At 52.4% G+C, this 14,600-nt stretch overlaps 6 protein-coding genes across 6 annotated transcripts; 4 read left to right on the forward strand and 2 right to left on the reverse strand.

Annotated features, from left to right (window-relative positions):
- Positions 1-113: 113 nt before the first annotated feature.
- On the reverse strand, positions 114-944 carry Z517_01780 (uncharacterized protein; the record flags this gene model as incomplete). The annotated part of the gene is made up of 1 exon (XM_013434738.1): positions 114-944. The coding sequence occupies one exon, from the start codon at positions 942-944 to the stop codon at positions 114-116; it is 831 nt and encodes a 276-aa protein (XP_013290192.1).
- A 626-nt stretch (positions 945-1,570) lies between these two features.
- On the forward strand, positions 1,571-3,094 carry Z517_01781 (uncharacterized protein; the record flags this gene model as incomplete). Its single annotated transcript, XM_013434739.1, has 1 exon — positions 1,571-3,094. The coding sequence occupies one exon, from the start codon at positions 1,571-1,573 to the stop codon at positions 3,092-3,094; it is 1,524 nt and encodes a 507-aa protein (XP_013290193.1).
- A 632-nt stretch (positions 3,095-3,726) lies between these two features.
- On the reverse strand, positions 3,727-4,671 carry Z517_01782 (ubiquinol-cytochrome c reductase, iron-sulfur subunit; the record flags this gene model as incomplete). Its single annotated transcript, XM_013434740.1, has 3 exons — positions 3,727-3,979; positions 4,059-4,227; positions 4,335-4,671. 3 exons carry the CDS (start codon positions 4,669-4,671, stop codon positions 3,727-3,729), a joined length of 759 nt encoding a protein of 252 aa, XP_013290194.1.
- Positions 4,672-6,041: 1,370 nt separating this feature from the next.
- Positions 6,042-6,581, forward strand: Z517_01783 (uncharacterized protein; the record flags this gene model as incomplete). The annotated part of the gene is made up of 3 exons (XM_013434741.1): positions 6,042-6,281; positions 6,344-6,388; positions 6,462-6,581. 3 exons carry the CDS (start codon positions 6,042-6,044, stop codon positions 6,579-6,581), a joined length of 405 nt encoding a protein of 134 aa, XP_013290195.1.
- Positions 6,582-7,162: 581 nt separating this feature from the next.
- Z517_01784 (uncharacterized protein) lies at positions 7,163-9,032 on the forward strand (the record flags this gene model as incomplete). The annotated part of the gene is made up of 5 exons (XM_013434742.1): positions 7,163-7,382; positions 7,432-7,564; positions 7,613-8,504; positions 8,560-8,691; positions 8,745-9,032. 5 exons carry the CDS (start codon positions 7,163-7,165, stop codon positions 9,030-9,032), a joined length of 1,665 nt encoding a protein of 554 aa, XP_013290196.1.
- Positions 9,033-9,930: 898 nt separating this feature from the next.
- Z517_01785 (uncharacterized protein) lies at positions 9,931-13,200 on the forward strand (the record flags this gene model as incomplete). Its single annotated transcript, XM_013434743.1, has 5 exons — positions 9,931-10,590; positions 10,653-10,990; positions 11,043-11,185; positions 11,246-12,618; positions 12,676-13,200. 5 exons carry the CDS (start codon positions 9,931-9,933, stop codon positions 13,198-13,200), a joined length of 3,039 nt encoding a protein of 1,012 aa, XP_013290197.1.
- Between the last annotated feature and the right edge of the window lie 1,400 nt (positions 13,201-14,600).

Below are 14,600 nucleotides of genomic sequence, written 5' to 3' on the forward strand. Positions count from 1 at the left end.
TATATCACTTTCTATTCTTAACGCATGATCTTCCTCGTTGCAAGCCATCAATCCCATCCCATTCCGTGTCGAGGCCAGGCAATGTTATAAATTGCGTGTCTCTCTCAGCGCTCTCATCTGATGGTCGGCTTCACCGCCCCGTGAGACTCAATAGAGTTGGTCCGGTGTCTGCGCAGACCCTCCTCGGCGAGGTTCTTGACGGTCCTGACGCCCTCGTAGATATCCTTTGTCTCCTCGAGGATGCTGTCCCAGCCGCTGAATTCCGTAAACGGGATGCCTTCCTGCTCGCAGTACGTCACAAGGTCCATGCCTTCTCGGGCAAAGAGCAGGTCTGTCTCGCGCGCGGCGCTCAGGTCCGAGACACCGTCGCCCGCATACAGCAAGGTGGGCCTCTCGTGCGCGGGCATCTTGGCGATGGCATCCGCGTAGGGGCGGATGGTGAGAGACTTGTCGTGCCCGAAGCCCGAGTCGTCGCGGTACCGGATCGTCCAGCCGTTGGGCTTGTCGAGCGAGTTCTCAGGCGGGCGCAACTGCGTCGCGTTGGCCACGATCTCGAGGTCCTGCATCAGGTCTTCGCCCAGGAGATGCTTCAGCAGGGCCTCCAGCACGGGGGCCATGCCACTGCTCAGCACGATGACGGGGACCTTCTTCTCGCGGGCCCACAGGACAAAGTCGCGAAAGGCCGGGTCCAGGCTGATGTTCTCCTTGAGGATCTCCAGGACGCGCGGGAAGGGCATGTTCCACGAGTCCACCATCTGCTGGAATGTGTTGCGGAAGTTGTCGGTCTTGTCGATGACGGCGCGGAAGAGCTTCCGCCTCTGCTCGTAGCCCATGCCGTAGTTGTCTGTGATGAAGTCGTTGGTGTCCTGGAGCGTGATTGTGCCGTCGAAGTCGGTGAAGAAGATGACTCGAGGCTTGGCCTCGAGGGTTTGAGGGAAAGGCATCTTTTTGGGAGGTTCGACTTGAGATGACACCGGTCGAAAAGGTGAGGAATTGAGGGGGTGCAGAAATGCCACAGATTTGGCGGCAGGGCGAAGAAAGACGCTTTATGGACCGAGTGTATATTGTAGTGCTGAGTCTTATATGTCGGTTTTGTCTTTCTGCGCCGGACACAAGATCAACTGAAAACGGTCTTGGGAGAGGGAGAGTCCGGCACGAGAACTTCCGGGTATAGTTTGAGTGAGTGCCGGGTCAGACACGAGGGGTGGGCACTGGTGGGTTCAATGGTTAGAGATTTTCTCTCTTCAATTTGGCCAGCATTGAGATCTTCATTTTTTGGCGGGGAGGTTTGGCATAGCCAGCGATAGCCTAAAGAGGAATCCCGGCCAAGACTGCAAATATCAACTAATACCTCGTACTAACGACTCACTCACTAATTCCGTCCACACTATGACGTTGGCGGATCAATTGCTTGGTGTCGCCCGTTGTCGGCACCGGCAAACCTTCCTCGACCGAAAAAAACTCGCCGATCAATGGAAAGGAAGCTGTTTAACTACTGCTCTACCGGACCGGCAAACTGAATACTGTGTTCGCAGGTTTGGTGGATGTCAAGATCAGATTGCTGCTCGCAATGCAGCAAGCTCCCCTACGGCTGTCCCAGGCACTATGGTCCGCCTTTCGAGCCGCGAAGCCTGTCCACCGACCCCTCACATTACCCCGTCAATTCTCCTCGTTGGTGCGACCAAGTGCGCAGCCATGGGCACCGCAGCGGCCAGGAATAGCTGTTCGAGCTCGGTTTTATAGCGAGAAGAAGTCGGATATCAATCAAGAGATAGAGGATGCGAAGGATCGAATAGGCGAGAGCCTCGACTCAAGAGCCGATGCGGCTGCACAGATGCCACACAAGCTCAAGCACCCTCAAGACGAAACGATCATCCACACCATTCCCGAGTCCTCTTCAATAGTACATGCCTCCAAATACGAAGAAAGCAAAAGACCCGATAAACCAGAACCCGCCGAGTCCTCCGGCTCTCCCAGTAAACCTCTACCGTCGGCCCTCTCCTCGCGCTATGCGGACCTTCAACAACGCTTTGGCCATTTTATGGACAACTTCCAAACCCATGTTTTTACCGCCTCTCGCCGACTCAATGATCTGACAGGCTATTCGGGGATTGAAGCACTGAAGACCGACATTGAACGCCAGGAATCTGTGGTTCAGGAGTGTCGTGCCGCTGTGAAGGAAGCCCGGGACCGTTACAGCGAAGCAATTGCTAAACGCAGTACCACGCAGCGTGAAGTCAATGATCTGCTGCACCGGAAGCATACGTGGTCGCCTGCAGACTTGGAGAGATTCACCAGCCTATATCGGTCGGATCACGCCAATGAGCAAGCGGAATCTGCCGCACAAAAGGAAGTAAGCGACGCAGAAGCCCGGTATGAGGAAGCGTCCACCAAACTTGCGAAGGCGATCCTAGCTCGGTATCACGAAGAGCAAATTTGGAGTGACAAGATAAGGCAGATGTCTACTTGGGGCACATGGGGACTGATGGGACTCAACGTGTTGTTGTTCCTCATCTTCCAGGTCGTCTTGGAACCATGGCGACGGAAACGCTTGGTGAAGGGCTTCGAGGAGAAAGTGGAGATGGCGCTCAAAGAAAGGGAAGAGGAATCCAAGATGACAATAGTACAGTCGAACCAGAGCATGGCGGAAGCTGCGGCGGGCATGACAACCGGCGAGAAAGTCGAGGCAGTGGCGGACAACATTGCGGAACAGATTGTCGACGCCGTCACGGGCTCGACATCAGACGAGAAAGCTCCAACGCCACCTCCATTATCGAACATTGAAGCAGCTGCGGAAACTCTAACAGCACGTGAACTCGAAGCTGAAGAGGCCGTGTCTGTGGAAGCTCCCGCTTCGCTTCCTCCCGGCATCCCTGCCGAGGAGATCCCCTCTGCGCAGCCCGTCCACGGGTTCTCACGCTGGACATCCCCGGACTCGCCTCTAGCTTGGTACGAGGACTCCCTGAGGGCACTGTTCAGCGAAGACCACAAGCTCCTCGTCTCGCAGCGAGATCTGACCACCGTCGCCATGGAAGGGGTCGCCGGTGGCATGGCCATCATGGGCCTCCTGTTTGTGCTCCTCCGGCCACGGTAGTGTACGACTTTATGTACATATATATGCATCTACCGAGTCCAGTACTGTTGGTCCTTGTTATGTACATACATATTTCGCACTCCACCTGAGCCTAACCAACTCTACCCTGACCCAAGCTGACCTGACCCAGCCACGATGCCTTGACTCTGATATTCTATTGGGGTCCATTTTAAGAGCTGGGACCCGCAGAATGAGTTCACCTAGCTTATTGTATATATTACATATATGTCACCTTTCCTCCCGGGTACATACCCCAGGGTTGCTTGGGGTCAGAGAGGGAGAAAACCTGGACCTAGATTATGAGATTCGACGGAACGTAGAGACTCAGGTAGCACCGTGGGGGCATTGATGAAATGGAAAAATAAATAATATATGTGGATTTTGTTTTGGCAGTCCTTGCTCGCCCTCCTTACAACCAGGTGATGGAATGCTCTTAGATGTTCTCCGACCACCGGCCTCCCGACATCTCCCAGCGTCTTGCTGTCTAATATGTACAATAACACTTGTGACTCCCAAGTTCTGTGCCTAGCTTGTTCTCTTCGCCCTTGACCACTGCCACGCCGCCAATGGAGCACAATAATCAGCCAGTCCAGCGTTTCTGTCTGTTCCTGCTTGACACCTGAACGACTCTCCTAACCAATGATCAATTTGTCCTCCTCAGGGAAATCATATTCGGGTATCTCCAAGTTCAATGGCGCAGGTCCTTTCCTGATTCGTCCCGAAATATCGTAATGCGAACCGTGGCAAGGACAGAACCAGCCACCAAAGTCGCCAGCTTCGCCGATGGGGACGCATCCCAGATGTGTACAGACACCCAACATGACAAGCCACTCGGGTTTCTTGACGCGGTCGGCGTCTTTCTGGGGGTCACGGAGGATTGAGAGGCTGTGGGAGGTTATTAGTACAGGATAGCTTCCTAAGAGTGCGCATAGCCTTCGGGAATTGAAGGAGAACCAGGACGTACTCAACAGATTCAGCCTCCTTGATCTCGTCTTCAGTGCGGTGACGGATAAAAACTGGCTTTCCTCTCCATTTGATGATGACGTTTTTGCCCTCGGGGATGGAGGCCAAGTCGATTTCCACTTTGGCCTGGGCCAGCACATCGGCAGATGCAGACATGTTTTCTAGGAAGTCTGTGCAATTTCGCAAATCGGTCAGCTCTGTACCACTTGAATCCGTCGCACCGCGGCAATGGGCTCATGATCCTAGCATGCTGAAGCTCCAGTATGGGTGTCTCTACCTATCACAGTGTTTTTTGCCCCGGCAGCAGCCAACAATCCCATTGACCCGGCCATAAAATATTGAAAGACTCGATTCGTGACCTCGGAGTTTTTGGATTCGTACGTCTTGAAGCTGGGGATCTTGCGTGTATCATACTTGGGCGTCCGGAAAGGGCTCTGGAAGCTGGAGCTACCGGATGTTGCTGCCCCGGAGGATTCCAGTCGTCGCTGGGGGATGTTTGAAGCTGTGATGGCCAGACGAGAGGATGAGGAGGAAGCGGAGGTGGAGCTGGTAGGAAGGGTGTGTCGGGTCCAGGTGCGCAGGGCAGAGCCCGCTGATGTCGGAACGGGACGCATGGTGAGTGTAAGGAAGAGAAGAGAGACTGTGGTCGTCGAAGTCGAAGCTTGAGGAGATGTTGAAGCTGGTTTACTTGAGGCGCAATTGAGAAGGGGCCCGAGGTGCCGCCAAGAATCAGATCTTTTGCATCGACGCTGATTGGCCGGGAGTTTCCAGTATCAAATGACCAGAATATCCGAATGCTTGACCTTTAGGTGGTACTCTCAACACTTTTACATGCACCGACCGCCAACATCAAATTGTTGCTACCATTGCGAGCTATTGCGGATGATCATCACCAAGATATCAATTTCCAGATCCTGCCGTGGACAACCATGCGCGCGATGGCGACCTGTTGTGCCTTTCCGACTGCCTAGGTACGGTGAATGTTTCAGACCCCATCCGCGAGATCCTACCCTCGAGCGAGCCGTGCGGCTAAGGGTGATTAAAGCTACGTGCTATGATTCTGATGAGCTTGTTGGATGACGAGGATGTTCCAAAATCATATAGATGAGGTATAGAGTAAAGTCCAATTGAGCAAGGCAACTGGTCTTTTACAGTCGCAATAGGCTGTTCACCGATTAGAATTATAGCCCCAATAGTGACCCACGGTGTATTGGCGAATGTCGAGCCATGGGCACTCCTACAAAGACGTGGTTGCGAACATGATGATTGCTGGTAGGGAGTGTTTCCTGCTTGATTGGAGTCGGATCCCTAGGTTTCGCCTGCGCCATGCGGACAGATGCTCGGGGCAGACGCAGCAGCACATTACAGGGTAGTCAGACTCACTTACACTTTCTGGACAAAACCCTCTCGAGAGCCTCATGTGAACACTTGTTGTCCCTAGAAAACCCCCTCACAGACGATATTGGGCAGTCAACCAGTCCAATGATGCTGCTGAAGCTCTCACAAAAGCGCCAAACCGAAACAGCCCGCGACACCGCCGACTGGGCCACCGTGGTCTGCTTGAGCCTGTGTACTGTTCAGGCTTATTTCCAAGTCTTCCTATCAGTGGCAGACTAGGGCGTCAAGGAATTGCAAAGCCCTGAAGGGAGCATGCCACACCTGAACCGCATCAACCCTGCTGATTGCTGATTCTTCCAGGGTCTACAGCACAACCATGCCTTCCCCAAGACAATCACATGCGGGTGCCCAATAACTGGACATTGTTTAACGCCACATTGACTGGACTCTCCTGCGAGAGCGTACCAATGGATCTCGATTCGGCGCACAACAATCCTATTCACATGCCCGCATAGGCTCGTGTCGCACACCGGTCAACTGGAGTCCTACACCCTCCCCTGTCTTGATCGGGTATGCGGATGGACGAGGTTGAAAACTCGACTCCTTTGCCCATTTTCTTGGATTATTCTCTATCATCACAGGCAATATGTCTTCTTCCGATATGCGACGCAGGACCACGGGCGACAGTAGTAATCATGGTCGGAGCTTGGGCCGCAGACTGACCGAGTCATTTTCCGTACAAGCCAAGAAAAAGGACGCTGAATACAAAGTCTACCGGGAGCGATACGGCGTGTACAACGGCATGACATGGGAAAAGCTCAAAGGATATCTCGAGCGACGATTCCCACAATCAGAATTTCCTGGGCTCAAATTCAACGAAGAGCGCGTATGTTTGGGTCAAAGCAACGCCTGTGTCATGCTCCGTTCTAATCTTCTGTGGTGTCGCAGGTGGGCGATAAATGGGTCTTTGATGTGCCCGAGCCTTTGAATGATGTAAGGTTCAATGGATTCTATTTAACGCCTTGAACCACACTGGCCGGAACGCCTTGTGCTGAATGTCGACCAGGTGGACAAGAAGGAGCTACAACGGCTGAGGGACGGTGCGACGGATGCCAACACCAACCTGCACGCGCCGGCCACGTCTCGGGCAGAGAAACGTGAGTCGGTCTCCCCCGAGCGCAAGTAACACCATTCTACGCTGGATGCCTTGTTCGGCAGATGATCTCCACCAAGGACCGAGCCGCTGCTCTGAGCGGCAAAACAGGTTTGCAGAAGGCGAGGCCCTGTGGAAAGTGGTTCAAGCGGGCAGATTTGGCTGAGGCTGGTGAGGAGGCTGAGTTGGGTGCTTAGTTTGCCTATCCCTTGTCCCTGCAGACCCCCTCTACACCGTACAAGTGTGGGTAAGGTATTGCTGTGGCTTTCCCCTCATGGCTGTGGAGGCTTTGTTGGGCAAATCATTCTATTGATTCGCTTATTTCGGCTTGTACGAAGTGAAATGCGCCCGCCACTGACACCAGGCGCTGTAGCCAAGAGTGACTCCTTCTGTTTTCCAACCTCGATGCTCAGGAATCCTCGTCCTGAAGAATGCCAGCACGGCTCAGTAGGCGATTGTTGCCGCAGCGCAGCGTTGTCCATGCCCATTCACCGACAAGGGCACCGCCATCGAGGTGGCGGAACGAGAGGGAGCAATATAACTAGAGAGCCGTACGTCCCCGTCAACACTCTTCTGTATCAACACACTCTCATACACACTCTCTCGCTTCAGCCATGCAAGAACTACAGATCCCATCGAAGCTGCAGGAATCATATCTGAGTTGGGCCCAGTATCCGGAGAACCTGCTTTCTAGCAGCACAGACACCTACTCTGGCGATTTACAGATATATAAACGGCTGCTAGACCGTGTCGAAAATGATCTATTCGTCGACTGTGGTCCTGATGCGGATATTGAGGTTTCATTTCGAGACCTACACAATGCAGCTGGAAATGGTGCCATTGCCACTCCTCCATTACGTTGCATAACTAACAGTCATACCAGAGCTGCAAAAACTCAATGCGCACGATGGAGACAAGGCGAGGAACTTCTTGGGTTTACAACTGGTTCCTGATGCGAATAACCCGGCAAAGTCGGTAATGATTGCACAAAGAAGAGATCCAGGGTCCCGATTCATGTGAGCTTGTCACCATTGTGTAGAGTTCACCATCATTGAGAATTTTAGATATATCAAGGGCCAGCACTCCCGGGCTCCGCTGAACATCACACGTCAACTGATGTGCGAGATTTTCTCCTACCATCAGGTCATGCCTATTTACCTAGACTTCATGTTTGTCTTTGGTGCACAGAGCGAGCCAAGAGATCGAAGATTCAGTGGCTTTCGCCAACAAAGCTTTCTGTCCGATCCGCCTCGTGGACTACCGGTCCCAAGTCTCGGGCGAAGTGGACGGCTCTACCAGCTGTGCTACAATCTGAAAACGGTGACTTTGAAGTCTGAAGACCCCAAGAACATCAGTTTGAACGAGTGGTCAGTTCAGCCTGCCGCAATACATCACCGGTTCGACATCGTCTACGGTACAACGCTTTGGATAGTGACAAAAGGGGGGGACGACCTGCTCGAACGCTACAAGTCGTTGACGGGCCCGGAAGGGAGGCCAGAGAACAAGACATTTGACACGTTACAGGACAGTTTTCGAGCCAGCCTTGCCCCCCATTTGCTCTTCGCTCACTGGTCGACGGCAAACTGGCGGTGGTACATACTATGGCTTGAGTCTTTGCTTGAAAAGGAGACTTCTATGGCAGTCCTTGGTCTCCGTGGTTCAGGCCGAGCGCAGTACACCTATACTATCCGACACCTCCAAACCGTTACGGCGCGGGAAGACCAGATTAGTGAAGCCATCATGCTGCTGGAAGCCAATGTGGACGTCATGCAGTCTTTGTGCAACTTCTACGACAGCCTCAGGACCAAGAAAGAGATACCCCAGACCCTGCGAGATGAATGCGACACCGACATAACCACATTCATAGCCCAGGCCACCGACATGATATCGAACTTGAAGCTGCAAATTGTTCGGGCGAATCTACTGAACAAGATCACCAAAGACAGAAAAGAACTGGTTAGTGTCGCACATGCAGAAAGGGCGAGAGAACCAGAACTGACAGTCCTCCTAGATCATCCAACTGCTACAAACCCAAGCAGCAGAGCGCATGGAAGAATTGAACCTGAACATGGAAGGTGAAGCCATTGTCATGCGAATCATCACTATTGTCACCTTAGTCTATCTCCCCGCGACATTTGTTTCGGTAAGTGCACGGCCAACATCCACCCGAATAGATCTCCCTACTGACAAAACAAGACTTTCTTCAGCACCGATATTATCAAGTATCAGGATCAGGCTGGGGGACCGCCTACCGATGGCGTCTTCTCCAGTGTGGCAATGTATAGATGGTTACAAGTGACCCTGCCTTTGACCTTTTTCACATTCATCGGAGCATTTTGGGCCCTTAGGATTGCGGAGAAAAAGAGATGGGGAAGGGATGATCCAAGTCAAAAGCAACAGCCACGGAATCTCACTCGCTCTATGTCAGACCCCAACTTTGACACGATACTACCAACTGTCAACAACGCTGGCAGTGTGGTCTGAGCCTGGCTGGGTTTGCGTTGTGATCTCCAATCGCAGACTTAGGTTACGAGCCCGTCTAGAAACGCATGTCTTCTTCAGGTGGCATTTGGCCCATCTTTCCCATTCTGTCCTCAGTCATCAAAATGGTCTATCAGACTCGGTCCCAAGAAACAGATTCTAGAAGACCAAGATGAGCCCTGCAGCAAAATCTACTCGGGGTACTTGTTCCGGCAACTAGACAAGCGACCACCATCAACTAGTGACCTAGATATATACATGTTTCCCCCCAACACACCCACACACACACACACATCGGTTCTGACCCCTCTCTGGACGGGCGATGGCTTCACCAAATGCCCCAATTTGGAAGACTACATACGCTTAAACCGCTGACCTCCCCAGGCCTCCATAGAGCGGAAGGACGCGCCCGAGGCCACATCCCTGAAGCTGTTAGCGAGTAACCCCGGGGAGACCAATAAGACACCTCGCGCTGCCTCCACCTGGAGCCTCAGCTGAAGGAAATGCGGCTGACCCGACCAATACACACTCGAGGGAGAGGCATCCAGCTGGCTCCACGAACGCCGCCAGGACTCAAAGGCGTCTCCCATGGTAGGCAACTCGCAAGTGGGCCGTGGGCCGGGTCGAAAGGCCCGCTGAAAGCATGGCTTCATGCCAGCATGCTACTAGAATCGTTCGGGCCCTAGTGGCATGCTCGACATACTCGTATGGTCTGAGAAGTATTAAACCTGGCCAGGCCCCTCCTGCAGCCTCATTGCAATCTCGAGCACAAGCTGCCTTTTGCTCTTTATGCCAGCCGCAGCCTGTTCTTGACCTGCGCATTCTGACTCCCTTTCCCACCTCGATCCTACCGGATTCTCGTTGCGACCGAGCTAATGTCCTTGTTGTGCCTGTCTTCAACATGAATACCCGAGCCAGGTCGTCCGCTCCGTCCGATCTGCTCAAGGAGTTCCAAGCGAATCTGCGGGGCAGTTGGAAACAAGAAACATTTTGTGGCCGTTACTATATCAAGACCGGCCAACTCCAGGAATGGATGGCATCCGTGGGAGAAGGGCAAAAGGCCACGAACTTGAAACGACTCCTTACCGAAGTCTGGCGCCCGAGACCCAATGCGACCTTTATACCAACGGCTGAACATGTCTCCAGCAGCGATGGCTGCGCCGTCATCGTCTTCAGTGTCCTCCTTGACATTGGCTACGGACACCTCCTGGACCTCTTCCGCCTTGCCAATATAACTGACGCTAGTCTGAGTACTACATCGACGGAGCACCACTACAAGTATCTGGAGCAGTACTTGACACGCGCCAATATCTCCGAACCAGATACCGTTATCGACGCTTTTGAAAAAAGAAAGTGGTTCTTCTGCCCTGTGCTTCTCAAACGACGGATGCACGGGGACTTTGGTGGAATGTGTATCTTTCCATACTACAAACGTCAGCCTGTCAATGGCAAGGGTGGAACAGCAGAGGTGTTCCAAGTTCTCGTCCCCGCTGAATGCATCGCCGAGGATTTGAAGCAATTTCTTCGGGCATCAATGGTTGAATACAAAGACAAAGGAAAGGTGAGTAGGTCTCTGGCCTAGTCGAGGGTCCAGTCATGCATTCGTGTCTGACATTTGTCTAGTTCTATGAGTTGGCGTTGAAATCCTACGGCTCTGAGAATCGAGCAATGTTTGAATGGGAGATGGACGCCTTCGCCGGCCTGGAGGACCAAAAAGGTATGGTTCGCTATATCGGCCACTATTCTTATGAGGAAACCCCGGGACGGTACACCTATAACATCCTACTCGAATTCGGAGAGCTTGACTTGGACGAATTCTTTGCACACGAGTTCTCGAGCCCCCCAGTGCGGTCCCCTGAGATCATCTCATTCTGGGAGTCGTTGTTCCAAGTCGCAGAGGCACTGCAACGCATACACAATCTCGAAATCGACCGGGACGGTGAAACAGAGGAATACTATGGGTATGCTACAGGACCCTCCTCCCTCGCATGACTCCTGTCACTGACCTTGCAGCTGGCACGCCGATGTCAAGCCAGACAATATCTTGAGGGTTCATGGCGAATTCAAACTGGTTGACTTTGGGTTCACCAAGTTCAAGAAAAAAGGGAGTCAAGCCATTCCTATGGAGTATATGGATGGCGGCACTCAGAGTTATGGTACTGTGGATTCCTCAAAAAAGGCTGAGAAGAGCTCTGGTTCTAACTCCTCTATGACAGGCGCCCCTGAGACAGATCAGTCACGGTTCAAGACACGCACCCCTCATGGTCAGACCATTGACACTTGGTCTTTTGGATGTGTGCTATCTCGTGCAGCAACCTGGGTCATCCTGGGCCAGCAGGGAATACTCCAGTACGACTTTATCAGAAAAGCAGCCATTAAACGCCTCCGAGACCGGCGACAGGCTGACCCAACGGCCAGTACCGCATGTCCAACGGCCCATGACGCTTTCCACAATGGTCGGAAAGTGTTGCCAGAGGTTCTTCAATGGCATCACTATCTGCGGAGCATAGTGCGCACTTCGGACAACATCTCTTGCCGGGTACTTGACCTTGTGGAAGGACACATGCTGTTGGAAAGCCCTGGACACCGAGTCAGCTCTGCAAAGCTATGTGAAGAGCTAGACGACATCGTGTCTGTCGCCAAATTCAAAGTTGATCGAGACGAGCGCGGCAAACGTGTCGCGGATTCGCTCCTCACAGACCTGTACAACTTTGACAAGGAGGCACCGGCCAACGCAGCTCAGGCCAGCCAGCCAAAGCATGCCAAATCGATCAAGACGTCTGGACGCATAGGCAAGTCGCAGCGACTTGACAATATACCTCCAGCGAAAACAGCCCATCGTGCAGAGATGTTGACCGAGGAATTACAAATCTTGGGAGAGCAAAGTCCCGCACTTCTACAAGCATCGCCGCAGCCCCATCTCAGAAGCGGCTCCTCATATCTTGACGGCTTGCAGGTGCATGAGAGTCCACGTGGCTATATAGATAGCCACGACGATGTAAACTCTGTGTCACCCCTTCGACTATCTCCCTCATCAAAATCCAATGGAACTGCTGTCAAATCCGACCATGGCTCCTGGAGACCATCTGAATTGGAGCCGATGTCTCGTCATACATCTGGTCAGGCCGTGGAGGATCCTGACAGCACCGGTGTAGGCCCAGCGGAGCAAGTCAGAGACGATGTTCACGGGAAGGCACGTTTTGATGACAGAAGAAGTATGTCGCAAAGCGAGAAAGCGTGGGGGAAGATGCCCCTGTATGAACCACTTGTTCAGGCCCCCGGAGACCAGCAGCATCATTTCAGCAAAGTCCCATCTTATACTCCCGAGAAACCGCCGGACGTGGCAGCAGAAGAACTGTCAACTTCGAGGCGGCGGGATTCCAAGCTCGAGACAACACAGTCTCTCGAGCTTGCTACCTCTTCGATCTCATTTGCCGATCTATACGCCGCTCCGCCCGTGCCGACTCCATTATATGGCCACTATGATATCCAGCGTGTCAGGATGGAGCTAGAACATGGGCGTAGTCGCCTCACTCGCAAGTTCAAGGTGGACAAGTACTTGAAGGATTTCATCGTCGACCGAGACATGGTAGGTTCTACTCCTGGGTCCGTTGTATTCTGATGTCCATCTGACAGGCTTCGGTAGAAATTCATCATCGACAACGGCTCCAGCATGCGTCGTTTCTGGTTTGCAGCGACGTATGTCTTGGTAACCCTGGCCATGAAGCTTGCTCCCCTCGATGACGATGGCCTGGACGTGGTTTTCACCAGCGGGCCTCAACGACCATACAATGAAAAGGGGCAAAAAGCTGCCAAAGCCTTTGCGAGCCTGATGGAGGAGAAAACACCGACGATACCCCTAGACGCCGCCTCAGAGGTCAAGACAGATATGACGGAGACGCTCGGGGTGGTATTTGACGAATACCTGCGAAGCTACAAGAACAAACGCATGACTCTCCTAGTGCTCACCGACGGCCTTTGGAGAGGCACCAAGGCCGAGAACCCAGTCGAGGTCAAGATTGCCAAATTCCTGAAAAGGGCTCTCAACGGGAACCATATGGAGGACCGACGATTCAGCATCTCGTTTATCCGGTTTGGCGACTATCCAGAGGCGATTGCCCAACTGTCGAGGCTGGATGATGACTTTTCCAAGATCTACGATGTCCCGTAAGTTATTTATCGCTTCTGCAATCAATTTAACCCTTCTCTCCCGTCCGAGAGTTGTTGTGAACTATACTGACTGTACGATTTGCGCCCAAAGTGACATGATTGACCACGTCCCCTGGACGGGCTCGGTCAACAAAATGATCCTTGGAAGTTTTGTTGCCAACCAAGACGACAAGAACAACGATTCCTGACATGGCGACGCAGTGTCGAACAGGGACGACGATACTTGAGGTCAATACTCCTCTGCATTAACCAGGGCCAAAGCTTTTACCGAGCTACCAGCAGAGTTCTCCCTCGAGCGACGAAGACCCTAAGACCTTTCTCGAAGCCGCGCACGAAGCCTGGCTTGTGACTGCTGCAGACTACATCTATTTTTAATCTACCCCAGCACAGGACGGTACCGGACGGTATATGAAGAGCTGTGGCTTCCTATTTATCCATTCGGCAACCACCCCTTGAGTGGCGTGCTCTCTCCCACACAAACCCATGCCATGCTGGCTTGAAAAAGTCGACGCAGACCCGCGGACCGAGAACACATATTTCACTCAACTCTGGACCATGCTGCTCGACTGACTATTCTTACGATGATACTCCTGGCGAAACACGGACACCTCGCCAATTTTTATTGGAATTTGGGGGAAACTACCCACTCTATTTGAGGATCGGGGAAAACTACGAAATATATTTGATGAAACGGGGGAAAATTTTTCTAATGACTTTACGACTTTTATTCTTTTGACTTACCGGGGAGAAGAGAGGAAAAGAACTAAAAACAAAAAAAGAGAAGAGAAAAAAACGTTGGCTGGCCGGTTTACTGGTGTGTACCGGCCGGCTAGCGGCCAGCGACTGGCTATACATTCATGATACTAACGCGGACAAGACACGTGAGATGGACACGGGACATGGGATGAGTTAATGACCTCTGAATGACACGATCTCTTGGGAATAGGGAGACGGAGTTATTGGGGTACTGGGGGATTTCATGAACGCGCATGCATTGATCAGTGTGCGGGTGGGTGGATGGTTGGTGATGCTAGCGGTTCTTTCTTGGGGGTCTATGTATATACCCGGTATCTCTCTATGAATGATGTATGGATGGACGGATGACGGATGATGGATGGAGGATGGACGAATGGGTGGACCCGTCAGTCACAGAGAAGAGAGAGGTGGAAGGGGGATCCATCTAGTCAAAATAATGTATATACAACTTCATATAGCCATGGCTATACATATAGGTGTAGCGATACTCTTGAGAGTCTCCTCTTCTACCTCGACCTCTACCTCTAGGCTCTGGAGAATTAAATGGAACCCCTGTAAACCTTCCTACGTAGGAAGAGACTTGTGTACTGGTATTCTTTCTCCGTATACAGATATACAGATATACAGATATACAGATATACAGAT

This window comes from Fonsecaea pedrosoi (genome assembly GCF_000835455.1).
Source record: "Fonsecaea pedrosoi CBS 271.37 unplaced genomic scaffold supercont1.1, whole genome shotgun sequence".
Classification (NCBI taxonomy): domain Eukaryota; kingdom Fungi; phylum Ascomycota; class Eurotiomycetes; order Chaetothyriales; family Herpotrichiellaceae; genus Fonsecaea; species Fonsecaea pedrosoi.